Raw genomic sequence first — 27,645 nt, forward strand, 5'->3', positions numbered from 1 at the left:
CATCTCTGGACCAGGACCAGTCTCACTTTGATTTGAGGCAGATAAACGTAAAACAGCTGAATAGCATTTTGTCCATTTTCTCATTTTTCCTAGCTAACTTATTCAGTTCCTACATTATTTTCCTTCCCCATTGGCTTTTCAAAGACACCCACAGAGGGGGCTTGATTCTTTCCATTTTACATTCTTTGTTTTGATTAGTTTTCACACCTTGCCTGCCAATGTAGCAACTTTATCTTAGATATATAATTTCTTTTTTTAAATTAATTTTTTATTTATATATGACAGCAGAATTCATTACTATTCATATTACACATGTAGAGCAAAATTTTTCATAACTCTGATTGTATACAAAGTATATTCACACCAAGTCGTGTCTTCATACATGTACTTTGGATAATTATGTCCATCACATTCCACTATCATTTCTAACCCCATGCCCCCTATCTTCCCCTCCTATCCCTCTGCCCTATCTAGAGTTTTTCTATTCCTCCCATGCTCCCCGCCCCACTATGAATCAGCCTCCTTAAGATATATAATTTCTTCATCTTTGTCTTTTGAGTCAGTCCCAATTACCAAGAGACATGCTTGAATGTAAGCAAAATTTATGCTTGCACTTGATCATTTTCTGTCCTGAATTGTTGGAACCAATAGCTGTTTTTTTTTAAAATTCCCCCCCCCAAAATCCATTCCCTGGCTCCAAATACTGTCTGTGACAGGAATCTTTGGAATAACCTTAAAATGTAATGGATATGTAGAAGCAAAGACCTACTCAGTCAAAATGTTTTGAACATGGTCCCCAAGAGATGTTTCCTTACAGTTTAAGAGTTCCAGTTTGAACACTGTCAGTTCCAATTATTCTATATTAATTTGAATGTACCTATCATTTCTTCCCTATGCTTTCCCCTCAAATAAAATGTAAAAGTAACTATAATCTTTGCAAAGTAAATTTTATATATCTTTGGATTTGGAGATTGCTCCATAACCATTCCTACTTCTCTCTATTATTCCATTTGCTATTTGTTCCCTGAATTTTGTCCTAGGGAGTAGCAACATGTTGCATATCATTAAATTGTATATATGCCTAATCATTCATGGTCAGTGAACCTTAGCTTTGTGGGATCAGATCTTCACTTCTCAATTCATTTCCAACTGTGAATAAGTCAGGAAAGTTGGGAAAGCTTTACATTAACTACCCTTCATTCATCTTTGGAACTTGAAACTCACAAGTTCTTCCCACATGTTCAAAAACCTGTTCTTTTCCCTTCTCAAATATGGCTTGAATTTCCTACCCTCCACTGAATTCAACTATTTTTTTCCCTTCTTTGACTCCCTGTTTTTATTATCATCCTCAATCTTCATTGCCTCCTCTTCTCTCCTTTTCCTTATTTCCAACTTTCCTGGGAGTGAAGCATGTCTCAAATGCAGCTCATATTTCAGTTCCTTTAACAATACACCCAATTTAACCTGTGACTAAAACCTAATAATTATTCCACTCTTTTTCTATTTGATAGGTACATTCTTTGAAAAACTTACAATATTCTAGTGTTCAGGATTTAAGGCACATTCACTTTAAAACATTTTAATCCCATATGATTTGTATATTCTACAATGTCTATTACCTTCTTTCTTTGCTCTTCGAGGAAACTCACCAGATATACAAGAAGCAGACACCTCTGGATGTTGCTCAGAGTGACTCTGATAAAAATAATGGCAATAATCAGTTGCATATAGATTTTATTATCACTCTTTAGACATCACCATATTTCTAGTGATGAAATCAATGGAATTGGAAATTAGACCACTACATTTTGTGCACCATATTTTCTTAAGGGACACTATCTTATATACTGCAGATGAAGCTGAGCTCCTCCCTTTATCCAGCTACTCTTAGGTAAACTAAGATGGATGAAATAGGAAATGTATTCCCTGACAACAAACTCACTGATGTGGATATATCCAAAACAACTCACATCAATGTTTAACTAGCTTATTATGCATGCCCCAGAAAATCTATGAACACAATAGGAAACTTATTTAAATCTCTTGAGAAAAGTATTTTATGTTATACAGCATTCAACATTTTAAACATTAGAAGGCCAAAATTTTAAAGTAAAATATGTTACTTCATGTTTAATCTTGTCACTTTGTGTAAGAATAACATAGTGTTGCACTTGCTCCATTTAAATTAACTGAGTCTGAGTTTTACACATTTAAAAATGTACTTGGCACAGAAAATGTGTCTACTTTCAACTGGACATTATATATATATATATATATATATATATATATATATATATATATCCAGATGGGAAGAAAACTCATAGCCCAACTCAATTACTGAAACAGATTCATGGATTCATGTGAAGGTACTTCAATATAAAATTTCAGAAACATGGGGAAATATATGAAAATTTTTCATAAGACAACTGAAATCAGGTAAAATGAAACAGGATTTAAAATATAAATTCTGTCTGATCATCAGTATCATGAACTAGATAGAATTCAATAGTATATTTGTTCAATATTATGAAATAATTTTTTCATGTAGAATTTGGTATCCATAAAAATTATTCAGTGAATGTTAAGTATAAAGTAAATTTATTCTCTGGCATCTCAGGAAATTGATCTGATCTGGGTCTTTGTTAACATGTTTTAAAGCATTACAAAAGGAAAGAGGCTTGATTTTAGGCAATGAATCCAGCACAAATAGTAATAAGCACACACACACACACACACACACATGCCTCACATGTAACGTGTATAGGAAACCATGAAGACATAAAGGCGATTCCCATAATCAAAACAGAAAGAAACCCTAGCTCTATAGTGGAGAATAAGAAGAGGAAGGATATCTCCAATGAGGAAAATAAGGTATTTAATTATGTGAAAGAATTAAAAATGTAGAAAATTATGGTGAGAAATATGCTACAGTGATTTTCCATAAATTCAGTGAAATTATGCAAATGAAAAATACAATCATCTATTTGTGTAAAACATAAAGTTGAACCAAAATTGAAATACAATTAAAGTGTACTGCTTGTCTCAGTAGAGAACAATATTTTCATACTAAGAATAAGGGATTTAAACATAAATTTTAAGATCACTATGTTGAATAGAAGCAGGAATGTGAGTTATTTTTTCTCATCTAACATAATTCGTATTTGATAATATTTATTATTTCATCAAAATTTAGGAATTTTTATTTTTATTTCATCATTTTAGATAGAAACATTTTTATTTTGGTGGTAACTTACTTTTTTAAAATTGAGGTTTATTATGTAAATTAAAGGTATACAACTTAATGATTCAATGTACATATACTTTATGATATAATCATTACAAATAAGCTAAATAATATAACATAATCTTGAACAGTTATCACTTTCTTCCTTTTATTTGTTGTAAGAACAATGACAATAGACCTATTAGCAAATTTTAAATACACAATAATCAAGTACATTTTATAAGATATCCTTATCATACATTAAGAAGCTAGGGATTTATCATTCTGAAAAACAAAACTTTGTACTTCTTGATCAACATCTCATTTTCCCCTATTCCTAACCTATAGCAACCTTCATTCTACACTCTACTTTTGTATATTGGATTTTTTTAATATTCCACATATAAGACCATGCAATTAAAAAAAAGAAGGCTCAATTTGGATACAGTATGCAACACTTTTCATTGAAGACAGAACTAAAAAGAATTCCAAGGGACAATGGTAGAAGCACAGGATCATATGCTGCTTACTGACTGCAAATTATTGGAGATAGGAGTCAGATGATTTTGTGTGTGACTGCATGATGAAAAAGATGGGCTATGGGAAAACACAGGAAAGCCACTATGGAGAGCCTGTGACCAGATGAAATCAGAAACAGTGTCTTGTAAAGGAATAAATGCATTTATATAAGAAAAAAAGCTGTAGAAATGCCAGGGGAAATCTAGCTGGGTGGACAAGTGGAATTTTCCCTTTGGTACCTGAGGAAAACTTCACCAATCCAATTAGGAAATGGAGAAATGAGTAGATAGAGTGTTCCCAAAAATAAGAAATACAAATTGCTTATAACCATATGAAAAAGTTTTTTTTTAACATTTCCAGCTTTCAGGGAAATACCATTCAAAACTTCGTTGACATTTTAGCTGACCCTGTCAAATAACATTCATTAAGTATTCAAATAATAAGTGCTGGTGAACATGTGAAGGAAAAGTAAATAATATACCATGAGACTAAAATTTATCATTTATATTCTGCAAAGCAGTATGAATATTGCTCAGAATACTAGAAAAATGATACCATATGGCCCAGATTTCCCAGTCCATGCTTTTTTCCCCAATGTACTTAAATATTTATGCACATGTGACATATGAACTTCAATATTTATAGTGGTACAAGTCACAACCAGAAAGTTATGGAACTAACCCAGACACTCTCCAACAGAAGAAAAGATAAAAATTTGGGGTAATACTTGGCACTTAACTTGAACAAGTTAGATTTTCATGATACACCATTTTGTAAAAAAATTTGCATATCATGGATGAAAACAGTTCCCTAAAATTTCTATAATATGAAAGTTGTAACATCAAAATCTTCCTAAATTTATAAAAGTATGATATTTTGTAGTAAAAACATGAAACTTATATAAATTCCTCTCAATTCAAATACAACATTTTATGCAAAATAAAGACTTGGATTTTTCCAAAAGGAAAATTCAGTGTACTAAAAAAATTGCCAGAGAGAATCAGAGTGTCTGTGCAGGAGCACCTTCACTAATGTTAATTTATGTAGGCTTTCTTCCTAGGATATCAAAAAAACCCACTAATTTGTACTCTTAACTTTTGTAAGACTGAACTGTGGCATAAAACAGTTGCATGAAGCATAAAGCATAAAGCACTTGCAATAAGAATCATGGTGGGTATAGTAGAGAGAGTCAGATGTAGATGTGTGCAGCTAGAGCATGGTCTTAGGTTATATCTAAATAATAGAAGCATATGGCACATTCATTGAAACACATTCATGGTGTTTTCATTTCTGTGACAACACCAGGGATAAGTCTGGTAGAAAACTGGCTGCATGCAGAACAATACACATGAACAGATATACCAGGTCAACAAACTGTGCTGAGAGTCATTTGGAGATATTACTCCCATTATACCATACTAGTGTTGAGGGGCAGCATCCTGAAAATTACAATATACAACTCAGACAAAATCCTTTTCAGAAGGGTACAATTTTAGCAATACTCAGTGAAAGGTCACAAACCATGCATGTTATACACCTCCAAGACTTGCAGCCAGACCTCCTAACAAAATGTTGGAGGGTTCCTCAATCTTATAGCCTCAAGATAATGATTGATTTCAATGTTTTCAAAGCTCTCATCAGGAAGACGAGTGTTGGTCCTGTTGAACAAACTATAGAGTAAAGGTCCACAGGAGCACTGCCTCATTCAAATGGGTGCTTTGGAAATAATCATAGTGAGGGAGAAGTGCTGTTTGAAAATTTAAGGGACAGATGATTCCAGAAGTGCTGGGGCAGGATCAGAAGGAATGATATTTTCAGGAAGTTATCTGAAGAAGTCACAGATTTTGAAACCAAGCCATGTCTCTCATGCTCCAAGAGATTATAGGAAAAGGCCTCAGTGACTTGGAATCATGCCCAGTACAAGACCACTGAGTACAGAATTCCATAATTGGGGTCTGCACTACAGATTAGTTTCCTTGGACCACAGGGTTTATCAGGCAATTTCTACATTATATAGACTCATGTCTCTGAGTACACAAACTAATACTGAGAGTGCATTTTCTCTGCAACTTTTAAAGTTCGCTCAGCATTCTCTGGGAGGTATGGGGGAGCAAGGAGCAGAAGCCTTTTGGAGCTAGAGCAGGTAAGGAAACTGATGGGCAATATTTACATCCTCCAAACCACAAAAAGCTTTAGCTTTCCAAAATTAGAAATTCTGGACAGAAGTATCTCCATTTTAGTTACATTAGTTTCAGGGAATTGTGAAGATTTCCATGGTTTTATTTGTGACTTTTTTTTGGTCTGCTATTTCTTTGCATTTGCCAAATTATTTCTTTTTTCATAATAGATCTGATTTTCCAAGATATTTTCATTTGTTTCTTGTTTTATTTCCTTGATTACATTTTTATTCTTATTTTAAATTCTTTCCTATTCTCATTCTTATTGAATTTCATTGCCATCTTCTCTTTAGTCTGTCTCTGCTTACTATAACCACTTTCATTGTCTGTTCTTTTTAAAATCGATCATGATACGTTTATTGTCAATAAGGCTTTTTTTTTTTTTCCAGCCAGGTGCACATTGTTATATCCTATGAACTTTAGTTCATTTCTTGGTATTATAGAAACTATATATATAATTTTTATGGTATGCATGTTTTGCTTTAAGCTATGATTGTTCTCAGAGATTCCTCTTTCTCCTTGATGAGTTGCTCATCTGGAACTTGATGCTGAGAATGATGGCCTGACCAAACACATCCCAAAGAAAAACCTGCACACTGAAAGGACACACACATAACATTGGAACTAAAATGATTGCAAAATCGCTTCCTACTACAGTAGACAAAAGGGAAAAAAAGGGGACATTAAGATACCACCAACATTTTAAAAGTTACCAATAACTGCATCCAAGATGTGTATCCTTGGCAAGAACTGTAGCACTTCCTTTTTACTAATGTCCACTTCAGAGGTAGGATAAAAACGTTTAGTGATTTTCTTGATTTCTTGCATGAAAAGTAAATGAACTAGAAAGTTTCTCTTTGTACACTAAGAGAAAGGATACATCCTGAAAGCATTTTGATTCCTTTAACAGACTGTTCAGTTTCTCATTTAAGCTTATTTCCTGCCTCAACCTACATAGTGGAGTCAAGGGAGAATGGAATCTTTAACACCGGCATGGATTAGTGGTAATGGGAAACTAAAATTTTGAGCCTTTGAGAATGATGATGTTTTAACAGAAATGTTTTCACTGGCCATTATAATTAAGTATTTTCTGACTTTTGACTGGGTCTTTCAGAGTTTCACATTTATTCTTTATGATGTGAGGAGGTCACATAGAAGACAACTGATACAATATTCAAAAAATTTCCTCTATTGCTAAAATGAAGGTTACTTCAAAGCTTCCGCTTCCATGATTTCTAAAGCTATTTTCATGTTTGTTTCCTGTTACATACTTTAGATTTAAATATTGAATTAGGATATTTGATTTCCAAGTAAATATTGTTTGATCTCATTTTGTTCAGCACAATGTCCTTTCCAAAGCAAAGAAGGGACAAACACCAGGAATTTAAATTGATACATTTACATACCGGTTGAGGACTATTTTCTGTGACATCAAGCCACTTCTTCTCTTCAGATGATGACTTGTCCCAATGTGACTCTGGGAATGAATGCATAGATGTACTTAAATTACTTAAAAGAGTTAGACTGAGTGAAAATATAGCCAACTACAAAAGTAATAATCATAAAATTTTATTTTCACAATGATACTTTTAAGTTAAATTTAATTTTAGGTGAACGTTTATGTTGTTTGAAATTTTTTGATTGTTATGTGGGCCTGGCGGTTGTACACAGAGCCATGTGCATCCTTGGCAACAACTGTAGCACTACGTTCAAATCTGAGGCCTTAAATGTTTTTGGAGACAGAGTGTCTAAATATACCCTGGCTCATTGGAAACCTGCCTACCTCAGCCTCCCACTAAGTTGAAATACACTAAGTTGAAATACCCAGGGCGTATTGAGAGATTTAGGGAATAGTTTTAGTAATCCAGCTTCAGAGACACTAGTGGTCACCATGTTCAATAAACATGATATCTTAAAGATTCAGCCATTAAAAAATGATATTTTACAGAAAAAAATATTGAAATAACAACGGACAGAAGAAACTTCACACTGTTTACTATGTCTTTTTCCTAATAGTAATTTTTAATGAATCACTGCACACGATGTTTGGTTTCTGAAAAAAAAAAAAAAGAGAGAAAGGAGAAGAGAAAAAAAGAGGTCACTGTCATACCTTTGCCAGTGAACCCCATATTCCTTTCCTTTCCTTTTCCTGCATTTCTTCTGTTAGGAATCACTATGTTTTTGGAAGCATTCCTCATGGTGCCTGTTAATCCTGAAATAAACTGTTTTTGCTTTTCTGGTGTTAGCTACTTCAGACCATGACCTGCTATTGTACTTGTTAACAACCAGTTGGCCTGTAAATTATTCCTTCTCTGTCTAGTTCTCTAGGTCCTGGACTTCAAGGTCTCCTTTTCAACCCACTGGTTTGAACACCCATAATAAAGTGTCAGCTAAGTGTCTGAGGCAATAACACTTGGCGTGGATGGTGTCTTTTCTAGAGGTAAGGATGAATGGAGACTTGAGGAGTGAGGCCATCAGCCAGAGGAAGAGAATGGTGAAAATGTGGAAAGCTATAGTATGACATAGAGACAAGGGTTAAGGGGGATGGTATATGTCTGATGATACAGGGATTGGTGAAAACTGCCAGAAGTTCATGCACTAGAAAAACAGGCTAAAGATAGATTTAGGAAGACTAGCATTGTGAAAGATGTCTCAAAATGTTAAGGTCCTTGGACATACACATACCAAAGAATGTCATCTATGCCATGGGCACATATAAATCTGGAACCATCTCAATTCTGTGGGTATGTGAACTTGAGGGGCATGTTCATGATTGGAGATGAATAATGAGAATGCAAAGTACACTATGAGGTTGATGCAGGCCTGAATGGAAGGAATGTCTCCAAAAGGATCTGGGTTCTGTTTTTACCATACAGATGAAACAAGCAAACAACAAGACAAAGAACAATGAGCAAAAATTCCATTGGGATATGCAGGTATGGATTGACTACTCTGAGTTAAAATTTCAGGAAAGAGTGTTCACCAGCAAATGTTCACTTTAGAAGCAAGGGGTAAACTAAAGTATATATGACCATACATCTTATTATTTCTTGCTACACACTGACCACAAGAGTTTTCAAAGTCAGGGCATAAGTGGCATAAAAACAACTTTGATGCACATAAGACATGTGATGTCACACTAGATGTCAGGGTAGAGTGCACATTGTCTTATAAATGAGATTTTCCTGTATTTCACAGACTGGTCTTGACATCTTGGCTTCAAGAAAACTAGAATTCCTCATAATATCAGGATTCTGTATTTCAGTCCTGCTCCCCTGGACCTATTTTTAAAATTTGGGTGGGAAAAAAAATCAGCCCCACAATCCAACTAACAGGTGTCATGAAGTTTAATTGAAGAAACATCTATGATATAGGTTATTTTAAAACATCATTTCCTCAGGCATTTACAGAAATATTTTGAAATGTGGATGCAGCACCAACACAGACCCGATGGGGCAACTCCTCCCAACACATGGCAGAAAATGGATATATTAGGAGTGAGAAGATTGCTATCATTTCCAAGGTTTAAACATAGGCAGTTTTATAGAAGTTGTACTGCAACAGTTACCTGACTCCAGTGTTTTTGTTCCATTCTTCCATTTTGGTTTTTTTGGATCTTTATCTTTGCTTTTGATGGTCGGCTTGATGTGCATGGAGACAAGATATTATATAAGTATTTTACAGTACATCCAGCATACTGTTAATAATATCACATAAATATAGAAGATGAATTACCTTGTAGGAAGCATGTACATCCTTAGAGCCTGAAAAGCAAGTGAAATATATAATCAATAAAACCTGAATATTAAGAAAAACACATTCATCATTCTATGAAATAAGTAGAGAGCTCAGTCTGAGTGATAACAATTTTCGTTTGCGTTGATACAAACTACATTCGCTTGGGGGTTTTGTGTTTGTGGATTTTGTTGAGTACAATCACAAGACTGAAATGTAGTAAATCAATATGGAGAAAATATCTTTAGTAATTAAAACTTGTAGTTAAGTTTCAAATAATAAGAACACCTTTGCAATCATCATAAATATTTAGGCAAGGTACATATACAAATGTGAGGATGCAGAATCTGGATACCACAGTGATCTGTATTCAGAAAAGCAAAGAGAAACCTGAGAAGTTCAATGTCAAAGCTGAAGTAGTCAGATGGCAGCACATATGTCAAGTGACCTATGAATTCTTTAATCCATTTTATTATAACTGAGTATCCTCTACCTCATTTGTCTTATTATTAAAAAGTTTTCATCCAAGATCTGCGGAAATGTACACTTTATTTCTCATCAAACTGTTTTTTTCTGAATTAATTGGACTAGATATATGCATTTAGAATAATAGGTAATACATATATGTGTGTTTTTTCATACCCATCTGGGAGCATGGCACATCTTCTAATCCTGCTTCCTTTGTTTTAGTTGATATCATGATTTCCTTTTCACCCTTGTACAGAGATACAGGTCCTGCATCTGAAAAAAATATGAGAAAGCATAAAGAATTCAGATATGGCTATCCACAGCAAACTGTGATCCAAAAGCAGGCAGAATTGACAGATAGGAATGAAGTACTGTGTTTCCAAGTCTTTCATATAAACATGTTAGAAACAGTCTTGGTGTATGAGAAATAAATTCCATAAAGAATTCTGGTTAAAAAACAATGAGTCTGACATAAAACACCAGACATGATATCACATATTTTCTGAAAGTGCTGGCTCATCAGAAAATGAGGCATCTAGAGATCAGAATTAAGCACAGGAATGGAGTGCATTCTTGCAGCACCACGGACATGGTTTCATTCCAAAGCTCCAATATAATAATAATAATAATAATAATAATAATAATAATAATCATCCAGAATAATAAAAATAACTATCTTCCAATAAACAAAAAGTACAAAAACATTAAGTCACTGATCTAAATCACTCTTATAAATGTTACACACATGGTGTGTGGCCTGGTAGGTGTGCAGGATAGATTTGTTTCAGAAGGTTGCCCAGATTTTTCCAGTCCCTACATGTTTAAATCATCTCTGGACCAGGAATCATCTCACCTTTGGCTTGATAGCAGGTACACTGAAAAATGCTGAATTGCATTCTCTTTTTCACCTCCACAATTACCTGGCTAACTTCTTTATTTTCTCTCTCATTTTGCCTCCCTTCTAGCTTTTTCAAAAACAAAACCCTCTAGAGTAGAGGACTTCATTATTTCCATTTAACTTTCTTTGTACGGGTTATTCCAACTACTTCCTGTCTGCCAATGTAGCAAATTTATCTTAGAAATATGATTTCTAATTTTCAGAGAAATGGATGAAGTTAGAGAAGACAATGCTAAGTTAAGTTAGCCAATCCCAAAAAACCAAATGCTGAATGTTCTTTCTGATATAAGGAGGCTGATTCATAGTGGGGTACAGAGGGGGAGCATGGGAGGAATAGATGAACTAGGGCAGAGGGGTGGAGTGGAAGGGAGGGGGGCATGGGGTTAGAAATGATGGTGAGATGTGATTGACATCATTATCTAAAGTACATGTATGAAGACACGAATCGTTGTGAACATACTTTGTAAGCAAACAGAGCTTTGAAAAATTGTGTTCTACATGTGTAATATAAATGGTAATGAATTTTGGTGTCATATATAAATAAAAAAATTAATTAACAAAAAGGACTATACTTTGAAAATATACATGGAAACTAATATAAATATACAGGATCTGACACAGGGAACAGTAAAGTGTAAGTCCTATGAATATATAGTTTGTGTATAAGGGGACAAATTAATAATTCCTATATAAGATATATTTTGATATGTAAGCAAACTTAACATCCAAAATAAAAAAAAATGGCAAAATACAGTCTAAAATTTATTCTGTGTACATAAACTTTAATTACAGTAATTATAGATACATAATTTTGGAAAGGGTAATATCAAATATTTTTAGTGAGCTGGGGTTAGGGTTAGAAAACTGAGATTAATATGTAGAAATATTCATAAGAATGTACTTGTGACCTAAATACACGTATCTTCATACATGTATACGAACGGAGTGACTCTACTTTGTGTACAAACAGAGATATAAAAAAATTGTGCTCTATAAGTATACTATGAATTGTAATGCATCCTGTCATATGCAATAATTTAAAATAAAATATTAAAAAGAGAAAAAAGAAATACGATTTCTAAATTTTTTGTCTTTTGTGTTATCCCCACTACATAAGAAATATGATCAGAATTATAGCAATATTTATGATGGCACTTGATCTTCTTCTTTCCCAGTTTGTAGGATCTACTAGTGTTTTTTTGTTTTGTTTTGTTTTAAATTTCCCAAAGGGACATTCTTTTCCTGGCTACAAAAATGCTGTTGGCATACCAGGATCATTGGAATCTCCTTCGAATCTAAAGGAAATATACAAGCATTATAATGACATTCATAATGACATCTGAACATGGCCTCAACTGATGATTCACTACAGTTTGAGAGTTCCAATGTAAACATTGTTGGAATCAAATACCTCTAACTTAACTTGAATGTAGCTCTGGGTTTCTCCCTAGTGGTACCCATTAAATGAAAGTTTATAAAAAGCTATAACTTTCCAAATTTAGATATAGGTGAATTTTGGGACCACTCTGTAACCATTTCTATTTCTTTCCATTTTCCTAATTGGTGTTTCTACCCTATACATTCTTTGTACAGATACCAACACATTATGTGTCATTAGATTTTTTTACATGAATAATCTTTTGTGATAAAGTAACACAACAATCTGGGAGTCCTTCTTCACTCCTCAATTTAATTCCATTCCAACTGTGACTAAATCAGGAAGGTTGGAAAATTTTTACTTTACACCTCATTCAGCTTTGAACATGGAAACTCAAAAATGCTTCCCATATTTTGAAAACACTGCTCTTTCACCCCTCTTATGTAACTGAGGGTCCTTCTTTCCACTGAGTACAACTGCTACCTCTTCCTTGACTCCCTGTAATTAATGCCTGTCTCAGTGTTCATACCCTCTTCTTCTGTTTCATTTCTATTTTACTTTGATCGAAGCATGTATCAAAATGCATCTCCTAATTCAGTTTCTTTAGCAATATCCACAGTTTAACCTGTGACACAAACCTAATACCATATGACTCACTATATTTCTTTGTCCTCACTAGGTAACACATACTCTCTTTAAACAATTAAAATATACTAGTGCTCATGTTTTAAGGCAATAGGCTCAGCAATGAATTTTGCATTATTCATGACTCTTACCTTCTCTATGTCCATTTATTCTATTCTTTGATTGTGAAGAGGACACACCAGATATGCTGGAAGTACAAACCTCTGGAGGTTTCTCACAGACACTCTGGGGAAAATAACACCAATAATGAGTTGCATGAAGATTTCATCATTACATTAATCTCATCATCATATGTCTATTTAAAAATCATCAGAATTGGAAATAAGATGAGTGCATTTTGAACAAGATTATATTGCATAAGTTTCACTGTCTTAGGCACCTCAGATTAAGTGAGCTCTTATATAATCTACTGATTGGATAAAGCCAGAATGAGGGACATAGGAACTGTGTTCCCACAGAATATACACACTGACAAGCATATACCCAAAACAACGAGCATCAGTATATAATCAGTCAACTTTGCAATCTGTATTTGGGTAAAATTGGGAGTTCATAACCAACTTGAATCTAATGTATGAAATATGATATGTCAAGAGCTTTGTAATGTTTTGAACAACCAATAAAAAAAAGTATATAATCAATCAACTTTGCACTGCCCAGCAGTTCTAAAAATGCTTTGAAAGACTTTTAAGAATGGCACTTGGTGTTCCATACCATTTTAAATTTGAATGGCCAATTTTTTATTCTGAAAGAATGATACTTGGTAAGATGAGAGTTTCAATCTGTCAACTTGTGTAGGAATGATAAACTGTTGTGCTTGCTTCATTTATGCATCAGAGACTTTGAAAACTTAATGCATTTCGGCAAAATATTTACCAAGTCAAAACATATTTTAAAAAAGTAAAATATACTGAGGAAATGTGTCTGTATGTAACATGAAAATAACAGCACACAAACTTGGGTAAATTATGCAACACTTTCATTGGAGAAGAAACTAAGAATGCTTGCGGCCCTGGTTCCATCTTCAGCACCACATACAAAAAAAGATGTTGTGTCCACCGAAAACTAACAAATAAATATTAAAAAATTCTCCCTCTCTCTCTCTCTCTCTCTCACACTCTCTTAAAAAAAGACCACTGTGTAAGAAATTCCATAATTGGGGTCTACATTACAGATTAGACCCCAGCCTTCATGGATCACTGGGTTTATCAGGCAATTTCTACATCCATAGACCCATGCCTATGAGTACAAAATCAAATACTGAGAGTAATTTCCTTTGTAACTTTCAAAGTTCCCTCAGCATTATCTGGGAGGAGTTGGGGAGCAAGGAGCAGAGGAGATCCACTTGATCACACCAATGTCAGGGAAGGCCTTTTTGAGCTAGAGCAGATAAAGAAACTGATGGACAATATTTGCATCCTCCAAACCATAAAAAGCTTTAGCTTTCCAAAATTAGAAATCCTGGACAGAAGTGTCTCCATTTCAGTTATATTAGTTTAAGGGGATTGTGAAGATTTTCATGAGTTTGTTTGTGCCTTTTTTTTCACAATATATATGATTTTCTAAGATTTTTTTTCAGTTTTCATTTTATTTCCTTTATTACATTTTTATTCTTATTTTATATTCTTTCCTATTGTCATTAATATTGAATTTCATCCTGATTTCCTCTTCAATCTCTGCTTACTATAACCACTTTCATTATCTGTTCTTTTTAAAATTTATCATGATAATTTTATTGTCACTAATCACTTTTTTCTAGTCTTACGAGTATTCTTATTTCCTTTGAACTTCGATTAATTATTAAGTATTATAGAAACCACATTAAATATACAGTTTGTTTATATGCATGTTTTGCTTTAAGCTATGATTGTTCCTAGAGGGTCATCTTTCTCCTTGATGAGATACTGGTTAGTAAATATTCTATGTTAAATATGTTCATTTGGGAATTTGATTCTGAACATGATGGCCTGACCCAAACACATCCCAAAGAAAAATCTGTACACTAAAAGGACACATACATAACAGTTGAACTAAAATGCTTGCAAATTCTCCTCCTAAAATATAGGGCATTAAGATACCACAAAAATTTTGCAACTTCCCAGTAACTGCATCCAAGTTCTTTTTACTAATGTCCACTTCAGAGGTGGAATAAAAATGTTTAGTAATTTTCTTGATTTCTTGCATGAAAAGTAAAGGAACTAAAAGTTTTTGTTCGTACTCAAACAGGATTGATGGATACATCCTGAAAGGACCTGATTCTATAATAGGCTGTTTGGTTTCTCCTTTAAGTCTATTTCCTGCCTCAGCCTACATACTGGAGTGTGTAGGGAGACTGGAGTCTTTAATACCATCATGGATTACTGGTAATGGGAAACTAAAATTTTGAGCCTTTGGGAATGATGATCTTTAACATGAATGTGTTCACTGGCCATTTCAATTATATACTCTTCAACTTTCAACTGGATATTTCCGAGGCTTAGATTTAATCCTCATTATGTGAGGAGGTCACACAGAAGAAAATTGAAACAATACTCAAAAAAATCTCCCCACATTACTAAGATGAAGGTTACCTTTAAGCTTCTGTTTAAAATCATGTGATTTCTAAAGCTATTTTCATGTTCATGTTGTGTTACATTTTTAGACTTAAATATTAAATTATGACCTTGATTTCTAAGTATGTATTGTGTGATGTCATTTTGTTTGGCATAATCTTCCTTCCCATCAAAGAAGAGAAATAGACCATGAATTTAAATTGACACATTTACTTACCTGTCCATGGCTTTTATCCATGCCATCAACCCCCTCCTTCAATTCCTCTGATGACATATGGCAATGTGAATCTGGGGATAAATGCATAGATGTACTTTCTTAAACTACTTAAAAGAGTTAGACTGAGTGAAAATCTAGCCAACTAAAAACATAATTGTAATAATCATACAATTTGATTTTCATAATGATACGTTTTTAGGTAAGTTTAATTTTAGGTGAATGTTTATGCTGTTGGAAATTTTTGGATTCTTGTGTCAGCTTGGTGGCTGTACCCAGAGCCATGTGTATCCTTGGCAAGAACGCAAGTACTTACTTCAAATAAAAGGCCTTTATATTTATTTATTTATTTATTTTTGAAGGCAGAGTGTCTGAATATTCCCTGGCTCACTGGGAACCTGACATCAGCCTGCCTCAGTCTCTAACTAAGCTGAAATTACAGATGAGTCCCTCTTCACCCAGGGTGTATTGAGTGATTTAGCAGGGATTTTTACTAATCTAATGCTTCAACAAAACAAGAGTTCACCATATTCAATGCACATGATATCTCAAAGATTCAACCACTCAAAGAAAAATGATATTTTGCAGAAAAAAAATGCTAAAATTACAATGGAAAGAAGAAACTTCACACTGTTTACTATGTCTTTTTCCTAATAGTAATTTTTAATGAACCACTGCATGTAACTTTGGTGTCAACAAAAAAGTATGTGTATATACGATCACTGTGATACCTTTGACAGTGAACCACATATTCCTTTCCTTTCCTTTACCCGCATTTCTTCTGTTAGGATTCACTCTGTTTTTGGAAGCATTACTCATGGTGCCTATTATTCCTGACATAAACTGTTTTTGCTTCTCTGGCGTTAGCTATCTCAGATCATGACCCACAATTGTACTGAGTAATAATCAGTTGGCCTGTAAGTTATTCATTCTCTGTCTAGTTCACTAGGTCCTGGACTACAGGAGATGTTCTTAAAACGCACAGGTTTGAACACCCCATAATTGAGTGTCAGGTAAGTGCCTGAGGCAATAACACTTGGCGTGGATGGTGTCTTTTCTCGAGGTAGGGATGAACGGAGACTTGAGGAGTGAGGCCATCAGCCAGAGGCAGAGAATGGTGAAAATGTGGAAGGCTATAGCATGACATAGAGACAAGGGTTAAGGGGGACGGTATATGTCTGATGATACAGGGATTGGTGAAAACTGCCAGAAGATCATGCAGGTAGAAACGGGCTAAACATACAGTTAGGAAGAATTTGCATTGTGAAAGATGCCTCGAAATGTTGAGATGGTTGGACATACACAGAGCTAACACTTTCATCTAGGCCATGTATCCATATATAGCTGGAACTATCTCAAACCTGTGGGCACATGAGCTTGAGGGGCATGATCATGAATGGAGATGAATAAAGAAAATGCAAAAGTGCACTATGGGGTTGATGCAGGACTGAATGAAGGAATGTCTTCAAAAGGATCTGGGTTCTGTTTTTACCATACAGAGGTAACAGACAAACAACAAGTCAAAGAATAATGAGCAAAGACTCCATTGGGATGTGGAAGAATTTATGGATTGATTACTCTGAGATAAAATTTCAGGAAAGAGTGTTCACCAGCAAATGTTCACTTTAGAAGCAAGGGATAAACTAAAGTATATATGATCATTCCTTTTATTATTTCTTGCCTCAAACTGACCACAAGAGTTGTCAAAGTCAGTACCTAAGTAGCATAAAAACAAGTTTGATGCATTTGGTTGATACACTAGATGTCAGGGTAGAGTGCACATTGTCTTTTAAATTAGATTTTCTTGTATTTCACAGACCGGCCTTGACATCTTGGCTTCAAGAAAAATACAAGTCCTCATCATCTCAGGATTCTGGATTTCAATCCTGCTCCCCTGGACCTACTTTTAAAATTGGGTTGGGAAGAAAAATCAGCCTCACAATCCAACTGACAAGTGTCATGACTCCGATTTGGGAAGTTTAATTGTAGAAACACCTAGGATATAGGTTATTTTAAAACATCTTTTCCTCATAGATTTACAGAAATATTTTGAAATGTGGATGCACCACCAACACAGACCTGATGGGGCAAATCCTCCCAACACATGGCACAAATGGATATATCAGGAGTGAAAAGTTTGCTATCATTTCCAAGGTTTAATCATAGGTAGTTTTATAGAAGTTGTACTGCAAAAGTTACCTGATTTCCGTTTTATTTTTTGCTTCCACCATTTTTGTTTTTTGAGAGCTGTATCTTTGCTTTTAATGGTAGGCTTGATGTGCTTGGAGACAAGATAATACGTAAATATTTTACAGTGCATACAGCATGCATTTAATAATATAACATAAACATAGAAGATGATTTACCTTGTATAAAGCATGTACGTCTTTAGATACTGAAAAGCAAATGAAATACATAATCAATAAAATCTGAACATAAAAAGAAAACACACTCATATTCCTACTAAGTGAGTACAGAGCTCAGTCCAGTGATAACTATTTTTATTAGCATTGATAAAGATTACATTAGCTTTGGAGTTTTAAGTTTGGGGATTTTTGTTGATCACAAGACTGAAATGTTCTAAATGAATATTGACAATATATCTTTAGTAAATAAGTCTTGCAGTTAAGTTTCAAAAGGTAAGAACACCTTTGTGATCATTATAAATAATTCGGCAAGGGTACATATACAAATGTGAAGACGCAGAATGCTGGAGACCACAGAGATCTGTATTCAGAGAAGGAAAGAGGAATACGGAGAATTTCAATGTCAAAGCTGAAGTAGTCAGATGGCAGCACATATGTCAAGTGACCTATGAATTGTTTAATCCATTTTATTATACCTAAGTATCCTGTACCTCAAGATCCAGGACAAGGTATACTTTATTTCTTATCAGTTATTTTTTTTTCTGAACTAATAGGATCAGATATATGCATTTAGAATAACAGCTAATATGAACATGATTGTTTTTTCATACCCATCTGGGACCGTGGCACATCTTCTAATCCTGCTTCCTCTGTTTTAGCGGATATCAGGTTACCCTTTTCACCCGTGTACGAAGATACAGGTCCTGCATCTTAAAAAATATGAGAAAGCATAAAGAATTTAGATATGGTCATCCACAGCAATCTGTGATCTGAAAGCAGGCAGAATTGACAGGACTCAAAAGACTGTCATATAAACACATTAGTAACACTCTTAGTATTTGAGGAATAAATTCCATAAGGAATTCTAGTTTAAAAATGAGTCTGCCATAACACATACAGTCATGATTTCACATATTTTTTTGAGTGTGCTGGCCGATCCAAAAATTAGTTATCAGAATTTAGCACAGGAGTGGAATGTATTCCTGTAGCACAAAGGGACATGGTTTCATTCCAAAGAACCAAAATAATAATAATAATAATGATAATAATAATAATAATCATCATCATCATCAAAAATAAAACTATCTTTGAAAAAAACAAATTTTCAAAAACACTTGGTCACTGATCTAAATCACTCTTAGGATGCCACACACATGGTGGGGCCTGGTGGGTGTGCAGGACAGATTTGTACAGCAGGTTGCCCTGATTTTTCCAGTCCCTACTTGTTTCAATCACCTGGGGACCAGGAATCATCCCACTTTTGGTTTGAAGGCAGGCACACTGAAAAATGCTGAATTGCATTTTATCATTTTCCCCTCTAAAATTTCCTTGCTGACTTCTTTATTTTCTTCCTCATTTTGCCTCTCTCCTAGTTTTTCATAAAACCCTCTAGAGCAGGAGACTATTTTATTTCCATTTTCTGTTTTTTTGTATGGGTTATTCGAACTCCTTCCTTCCTGGCAATGTAGCAATTTTATGTTAGAAATGTAATTTTTAAATTTTTGTCTTTTGTGTTATCCCCACTACCTAAGAAATATGCACATAATTATTGCAATATTTATTCTGGCACTTGATCTTCTTCTATCTTGGCTTGTAGGGTCTACTAGCGTTTTTTTTTTGTTGTTGTTGTTTTTTTTTTTTTTTTTTTTTTTTTTTCGTCCCACAGGGACATTCTTTGCCTGGCTACAAAAAATGCTGTGGGCATGCCAGGATCATTGGAATCCACCTTAGAATCTATAGGAAATGTAGAAGGAAAGAACTTCTGAGTCACAATGAGCTTCTGATCATGGCCTCAACAGATGATTCATTATAGTTTGAGAGATCTAGTATAAATTTTGTTGGAATCCATTGCCTCTACCTTAACTTGAATGTAGCTCTGGGTTTCTCCCTAGGATGTTACCCTCAAATGAAAGTTCAGTCAAGCTATTATCTTTCCAAATTTAGTTTTAGATATCTGTGAATTTGGGGACCACTCTGTAACCATTTCTATTTCTTTCCACTTTCCTAATTGGTGTTTCTACCCTATACATTTTTTGTACAGAGTAGCAACACATTTGGTGTCATTAGATTTTATACATGAAGAATCTTTTGTGATAAACAAACTTGACAATGTGGGAATTCCTTCTTCACTCCTCAATTTTATTCCATTCCAACTGTGACTAAGTCAGGAATGTTGGAAAATTTTTACTTTACACTTCATTCAGCTTTGGACCTGGAAACTCAAAAATGCTTCCCAAATTTTGAAAATGCTGCTCTTTCCCCCCCTCTTATGTAACTGAGGGTCCTTCCTTCCACTGAGTACAACTGCTACCTCTTCCTTCATTGACTCCCTGTAATTAATGCCTGTCTCAGTGTTCATATCCTCTTCTTCTCTTTCATTTCTATTTTACTTTGATTGAAGCATGTCTCAAAATGCAACTCATAATTCAGATTTTTTTAGCAATATCCCCAGTTTAACCTGTGACAGAAACCTAATACAATATGACTCATTATATTTCTTTTTCCTTACTAGATAATACATACACTCTTGGAACAATTACAATATTTTAGTGCTCTTGCTTTAAAGCAATACGCTCACCAATGTCTTTTGCATTTTTTGTCATTCTTACCTTCTCCATGTTCGTTTGTTCTATTCTTTGCTTGTGTATAGGACCCAACAGATATACTGGAAACACAAACTTCTGTAGGTTGCTTACAGACACTCTGGGGAAAGTAATACCAATAATAAGTTGCATGAAGTTTTAATCATCACATATTACTTATCACCATATATATATTTGTGAAATCATCAGAATTAGAAATTAGATGAGTGCATTTTGAACAAGAATATATTGTACAAGTTTCACTGTCCTAGGCAGTTCAGATTAACTGAGCTCATATATCATTCTGGCTACTTATTGGATAAAGCCAAGATGAGGGACATAGGAACTGTGTTCCCTCCGAATATACACACTGACAAGCATATACCCCAAACAACTAGCATCAGTATATAATCAGTTCTAAAAATGCTTTGAAAGACTTTTAAGAATGGCACTTGGTGTTCCATAGCATTTTAAATTTGAATGGCCAGTTTTTTATTCTGAAAGAATGATACTTGGTAAGATGAGAGTTTCAATTCTGTCACCTTGTGTAGGAATGATAAACTGTTGTACTTGCTTCATTTATTCATCAGAGACTTCGAAAGCTTAATGCATTTCAGCAAAATATTTACCGAGTCAAAACTTATTTTAAAAAAGTAAAATATACTGAGGAAATGTGTCTGTATGTAACATGAACATAACAGCACACACACTTGGGTAAAGTATGCAACACTTTCATTGGAGAAGAAACTAAGAGGTATTTCAAAAGAGAAAGGTGACTCCCATCTCTGAAAAGCTGACTATTTGCAGAGGTGGGAGTCATTTGAACTGGTGCATTGCTGCTTAAAGAAAAAGACAGGCTGTGGGAAATCACAGGAGTGACACAATGGAGAGCCTGTGACCAGATGAAACCAGAAATATGAGATACTCAAAGAGGAAATGCATTCGTGGAAGAAATAGTGTAAAGCCGGAGTAGGGAATACTAACTGGCTATGAGAGAGGAATGTTTTGACTGGTGACCTGAGATGAATATCACCCCTCCAAATAAGAAATTAAGAAAAGCAGGGATAGACAGTTCTCAAAACAACAAATACAATTTCCCTACAAATACATAAAAAAATTAAACATATTTAGCATTCAGGGTAATACCATCCAACACTCTATCCCTGAAGCTTGTCATAACTAAGTCATGACAATGTGTTTTGCTGTGTGGAAGGATCCTATTGTCTTTGACTCTCACTTCCTCTTCTGATAGAAGAGCTGAATACTTACCTCACCAGATTTTTGTGAAAAAAAATTAAACATATGTAGCATTCTAGGAAATACCATCCAAAACTCCATTGATATTTTAGCTCATGCCAGTCAGATAGGCATTCTTAAAGTATTCAAATAATCAGTGCTGGAGAGGACATGGGTAAAAATATACAAGCATACTCTGTGATACTGAAAATTAGGACTTTCCATTTGGAACATAGTATGGAGAGTTTCAGAGTACTAAGAATATGAACATCATATGACCTAGGTTTCCCAACCCTTCTTCTTATTTACAAAGTATAATAATTTCTGTATACACATGAGACACATTTACTTCAATGTTTACAGTGGTTTCTGTCACAATTAGACAGAAATTGGTGGTGGAACTGAAAATTAGTTCAGCCAATCTGGAATGCAGTATGGAGATACCTTGGAAAATTTGGAATGAAATCACAATTGACTCAGCTATCTCACTTCTTGGCTTATACCCAAAGGACTTAAAAACAGCATACTATAGGGACTTGGCCTTATCAATGTTTATAGCAGCACAATTCAAAATAGTTTAATTGTGGAACCAACCCATATGCCCTTTAGTAGATGAATGGCTTGGGAAACCTGGGTATATATACACAATGGAGCCCTACTCAGCATTAAAGAGAAAAAAATCATGGTATTTGCAGGTAAATGGATGGAATTGGAGAATATAATGCTTTGTGAAGAAAGCTAATCCCAGAAAAATAAATGCTGAATGTTTTCTTTGATATGAGGATGCTGACTCATAATGGTGATGGGTGGGGAGCATGGGAGGAATGGAAGATCTTTAGATAGGGCAAAGGGGAGGGAGGGGAAGGGAGGGTTAAGGGGGTAGGAATAATGGTGGAATGAGTTAGACATCATTACTATAAGTACATATATGAAGACACGAATGGTGTAATAATACATCGTGTACAATCAGTGAAAAATTGTGCTCTATATGTGTAATATGAAATGAATTGCATTTTGCCATTGTGTGTAACAAATTAGAGTGGATAAATAATTTAATAAAAAAAGAATAGAAGCTCATGGCTCTGTCATGGAATCATTTTGTTTCCTGCAAGTGCCAAGGTTAAGTCTGGTAGAAAAAGGCTGCATGCAATATCATAAACATGAAAATGAATACTAGAATAATTGGAATAGTTACCCCCATTAACATCACACAGGCAGTTGGAGGCACCCTCTTAAGAATTACAATATTTCCTGAGGACAAAGGCTCTCAGTGGGGTCTAATTTTAGTCACTCTGTGTTAAAGATCAGGTACCCCTGCATACCTTATATTTCCATAATGCTGTAGCCACCATTCTTCAGAAAACTGAATTGTTACTGAACTTATGGGCTCAGGTTAGTGAGTGACAGGCATGTGCTGAAAGATCTCATCAGGAAGATGTGTGTTGCTGCTGTGGTCATTCTGTAGAGTAGAGGTCCACAGAGGTATTGCCTCTTTCAAACTGGTGCTTTGGGAATAATGATAGTAAGCAAGAACTGGTAGTTGAGAATTCAAGGGACAGAAGATTCCAGAAGTGCTTGGGCAGGATCAGTAGAATGGAATTTTCACTAAGTTCTCAGAAGAAGTCATAGATTCTGAAACCAGGCCATGTCTCTCATGCTCCAAGAGGTTGTAGGAAAAGGCCTCAGTGACTTGGAATCATGCACAGTATAAGACCACTGAGTAAGGAATTCCATAATTGGGGTCTGCATTACAGATTAGTCCCCAGCCTCCATGGACCACAGGGTTTATCAGGCAATTTCTACATTTTATAGACCCATGTCTCTGAGTACATAAACTAATACTAAGTGTGCATTGCCTCTGCAACTTTCAATGTTCCCTCAGCATTCTCTGGGAGGTGTGGGAGAGAAAGGAGCAAAGAAGATCAGCTTGTACTCTCCACTATCATGGTAGGGTGTTTGAAGCTAGTGCAAAAACAATAACAACAACAACAACAAAAACCTGCATCTCAAAAACCCCTAATAGTTATATGCTTTCAAAATTAGAAATACCCCCCAAAATTGTCTCCATATCATTTGCTTTAGTAAAAGTGAAATCTGAAGAAGTTGTTCTTGCTCTTTTCAGTTTTTTCTTTGTTTTTGTATGGGATTTCCATGTCATTTGTTTTTTTCATGTTCTGATTTTCTAATATATTTTCATTCATTTCATATTTTGGTTGCTGGATCCCTTTTTTATTCCATTTGAAATCTCCTTCTATTCTCATTTCTTTGAATTTGATCCTCATCTCCTTTTCAGTCTCTGCTTACTCTCACCACTTTCATTCTCTGTTCTTTTTAAAATTATTATGATAATCTTATTATCCCTGAGGCTTTTTTTGTCTTGCAAGATGAACATTATTATTACCTACTCCTTCTTTTAATTTTGTGCTGTTTTAGATATCATTTAAAAGCTAAATTTTATTTGCATGTGATATATGTTTTGTTTAAAGGTATGTTTATTTCCAGAACTTATTCTTTCCAAAAGACAAGATGCTGGTGAGTGAATATAGCTTGTTAAATGTTCATTTATAGGTTTGATGCCAAAATATATGCCATGCTCCAGACACATCACATAGATTAACCTGCACTCTTAAAAGACACATACATGACATGGAAGAGAAATCCATTCAAATGCATGAAAAAAAAAACAAAAGCAACAGGAGAAAGAGAGGCATTAAGACACCTCCAAAATTCCACAAACTGTCAAAAACTTCATCCAAGGTCTTCTTCCTAACATCCACTAAAGAGGTCTAATAAAAACATTTAGTAATTTTATTGATCTTGCATGAAAAGAAAAAGAAAATGAACTAGAAAGTTGTTTGTACCTTAACAGATGTATACCTCCTGAAAAATTCTGATTTCATTAACAGACTCTTTGGTTTCTAATTAAGCCTATTTCTTGCCTTGTCTTAGACTAGACATTGGAGTTGAGAGAGAATGGAATCTTTAACCCATGCATGAATTACTGGTAATGGGAAACTAAAATTTTGAGCCTTTGGGAAAGATGGTCTTTTAATAAGAATGTATTCACTGGCCATTTTATTTATATATTTTCCTTTTTTTTTACTGTTTTTTTTTTTAAGTCTCATTTTCTCATCACGTAGGGAGATCACATAGAAGAAAACTGAAAGAATATTCAAATAATTGCCTCAATTGCTAGAATACAGTTTGCCATTAAGCTTCCTTGATTTCTAATACTATTTTCATGTTCATGTCCAGTTAAATTCTTTTAGATGTGAGTGGAAATTATGATGTTTGATTCCCAAAATCCTATGCTAAGAGGTCATTTCATTTGGCCTAATTTACCTTCTGGAATCAAAGCAAAGAGAAATACACCAGGAATTTAAACTGACCCATTTACATACCGGTTCCTGGCTTTTTTCAGTGCCCATAAGCCTCTCCTTCTTTTCTGCTGATGACATGTCCGAATGTGACTCTGTTGACAAATGTATAGTTTTACTTAGAACTGTTAGAATGAGTGAAAACCTACCCAAATAAAAAGGGAAAATTTTAATAATCATATAATTTAATCCTCACAATTATATTTTTTAAGTTAAGCTTAACTTTAGGTGAATGTTTATGTTGTTTGAAACTTTTTGATTGTTGTTTGTGTTGGGGCCTAGTGATTGTACCCAGGGACCTGTGAATCCATGGCAAGAGCTGTAGCACTCACTTCAAATCCAGGCCTTTTATATTTGGAGACAGGAGGTCTGTAAATTCCCTGGCTGAATGAAAACCTGCCATCAGCCTGCCCTAGCATCTGAAGTCATAGATGTTCCCCTCTTTATCCTAGGCACATTGAGTTATTTACAGAGTAATTATACTTAAGACCCTAGAGGTCACCATGTTCAATGCATATGATAACTAAAAGTTTTACTCATTCAAAGAAAAAGGATATTTTGCAGAAAAAAATGTGAAAATTACAATGGAAAGAATTAACTTCACACTGTTTATTTTTTTCCTTATAATAACTTTTAAATAACTACTGCATATAATGTTTGGTGTCTGCAAAACAAAACAAAGCAAAATAAAGTTGTTGACAGTTACACATTTACCAGTGAACTCCCTGCTTCTTTCTTTTCCTTTTTTTTTTTGCATTTCTTCTATCAGGATTCGCTCTGGTTTTGGAAGCACTCCTCATAGTGCCTGTTATTCCTCAAATAAACTGGTATTGCCCCCCTGGTGCTACCTCATATGTTGACCTGCTTTTGTACTGGGTGATAACCACTTGACCTGGAATTTATTCCTTTTTCTATGTAGTCCATCAGGTCTGATTTGATGCTCAAAGGATGTTGAATGTTAACACAGAGTGTATGGGCTTCAGAAAGTGACTAACAGGAATGTGCTGAAAACTTCGATAAGGAAAAGGTGTATAGTGCCTGTTGAACAGTTTGTAGAGTACAGGTCAACAGATGCACTGCCTCTTTCAAAGGGGTCCTTTGAGAATAATAATAGTGTGGGATATTTGATCCTATACTTAGGGACAAAACCACATAAAGTGCAAATTTTTCTTCAGTATTTCCTAATTTATGAAGTATGGGGAAATTTTACTTTATGCCTCATTTAACATTGGAACTCATGTTTTTTGCCATATTTTTGAAAGCTCTGCTCTTTTTCCTTCTCATAGGAGACCTGAATTTCCTTTCCTTCACTGACTATACCTTCTTCCTTTTCCTTCATTGACTCCCTCTATAATCACTTCCTTTCTCAATTTTTATTCCCTCTTCTTTGCTCCTTTTTGTTATTTATAAATTTTCTGTGATTGAAGCATGTATCAAAAATGCAACTCACATTTCAGTTTCTTTGCAATACCTGTGGGCTGAAACCTAATAAGATATGTCACTTATTAACTTTTTTTCTTATTAGATATTTAACAGTTGAACTGTGTGAACAATTAGAATATACTATTGCTCATGTTTTAATGCAATTTTCTCATCAATGTATTTTGTATCCTATAAGGTTCTTACCTTGTACTGGTCCATTTACTATCTTCTTTCCTCTTTGATAGGACTCATCAGATATACCAGAAGTACACACCTGTGGATGTTGCTCAGTTTCATTCTGATAAAATTTATATCAAAAATGAGTTGAATACAGGTTTTATCATTTCTTTTAGACATCACCATATTTCTAGTTGTGAAATCATGGGAATTAGAATTTAGACCAGTACATTTTGAGAAACAAAAATTTCCATAAGAGACACTCTCCCATGCACTCCAAATGAAACTAAATTTTTCTCTTCATCTCTCTGTTGATGGGTTAAAACTCAGATGGAGGACATAAGAAATGTGTTTCCTGGAAACAAAATCTGAGGTCCCTACATCCAAATCAACTAGCATCAGCTTAATTAGTCAAATTTCCATTCCATAGCAAATCCACAAATGCAGTAGAATACTTATTTAAAACTCTTTTGAGAAATGTACTTCATGTTATATAGCTTTAAGCATTTAAATAATGGATGGCCAAATTTTTAGTGATAAATTGATACTTGATGTCATAAGAGAGTTTCAATTCTATCACCAGAATTAGTAACGAAACATTGTTCACTTGGTTCATTTCAGTTGTCAGACACTTCCAAAATTTAATATCTTTCAGCAAAATATTTACTGAGTCAAA

The 27,645-nt window shown here is 34.5% G+C and overlaps 1 protein-coding gene across 1 annotated transcript; it reads right to left on the bottom strand.

Annotated features, from left to right (window-relative positions):
- Positions 1 to 545: 545 nt before the first annotated feature.
- Positions 546 to 27,645, bottom strand: LOC107133686. The gene is made up of 13 exons (XM_048797684.1): positions 26,997 to 27,645; positions 25,395 to 25,465; positions 20,785 to 20,878; positions 18,787 to 18,885; positions 18,176 to 18,204; positions 18,009 to 18,090; positions 15,813 to 15,883; positions 13,175 to 13,268; positions 10,297 to 10,395; positions 9,655 to 9,683; positions 9,488 to 9,560; positions 7,326 to 7,396; positions 546 to 1,695 (listed from the first exon to the last, which is right to left on the bottom strand). The coding sequence occupies exons 2-13, from the start codon at positions 25,449 to 25,451 to the stop codon at positions 1,570 to 1,572; spliced, it is 924 nt and encodes a 307-aa protein (XP_048653641.1). The 5' UTR covers positions 25,452 to 25,465; positions 26,997 to 27,645; the 3' UTR covers positions 546 to 1,569.

The sequence above is a fragment of the Marmota marmota genome, unplaced genomic scaffold, assembly GCF_001458135.2.
Source record: "Marmota marmota marmota unplaced genomic scaffold, marMar, whole genome shotgun sequence".
Lineage (NCBI taxonomy): Eukaryota > Metazoa > Chordata > Mammalia > Rodentia > Sciuridae > Marmota > Marmota marmota.

Bases quoted from the DNA above. Each gene is read 5' to 3' on its own strand.
- LOC107133686 (XM_048797684.1), bottom strand. From the start codon at position 25,451: ATGTCATCAGCAGAAAAGAAGGAGAGGCTTATGGGCACTGAAAAAAGC. The intron at 18,886-20,784 runs GTAAGAATGACA...ATATTTTTTAAG, and splicing joins AACAAACGAACATGGAGAAG to ATGCAGGACCTGTATCTTCG. The intron at 7,397-9,487 runs GTAACTGTTGCA...ATTCATTCCCAG, and splicing joins AACAAAAACACTGGAGTCAG to AGTCACATTGGGACAAGTCA.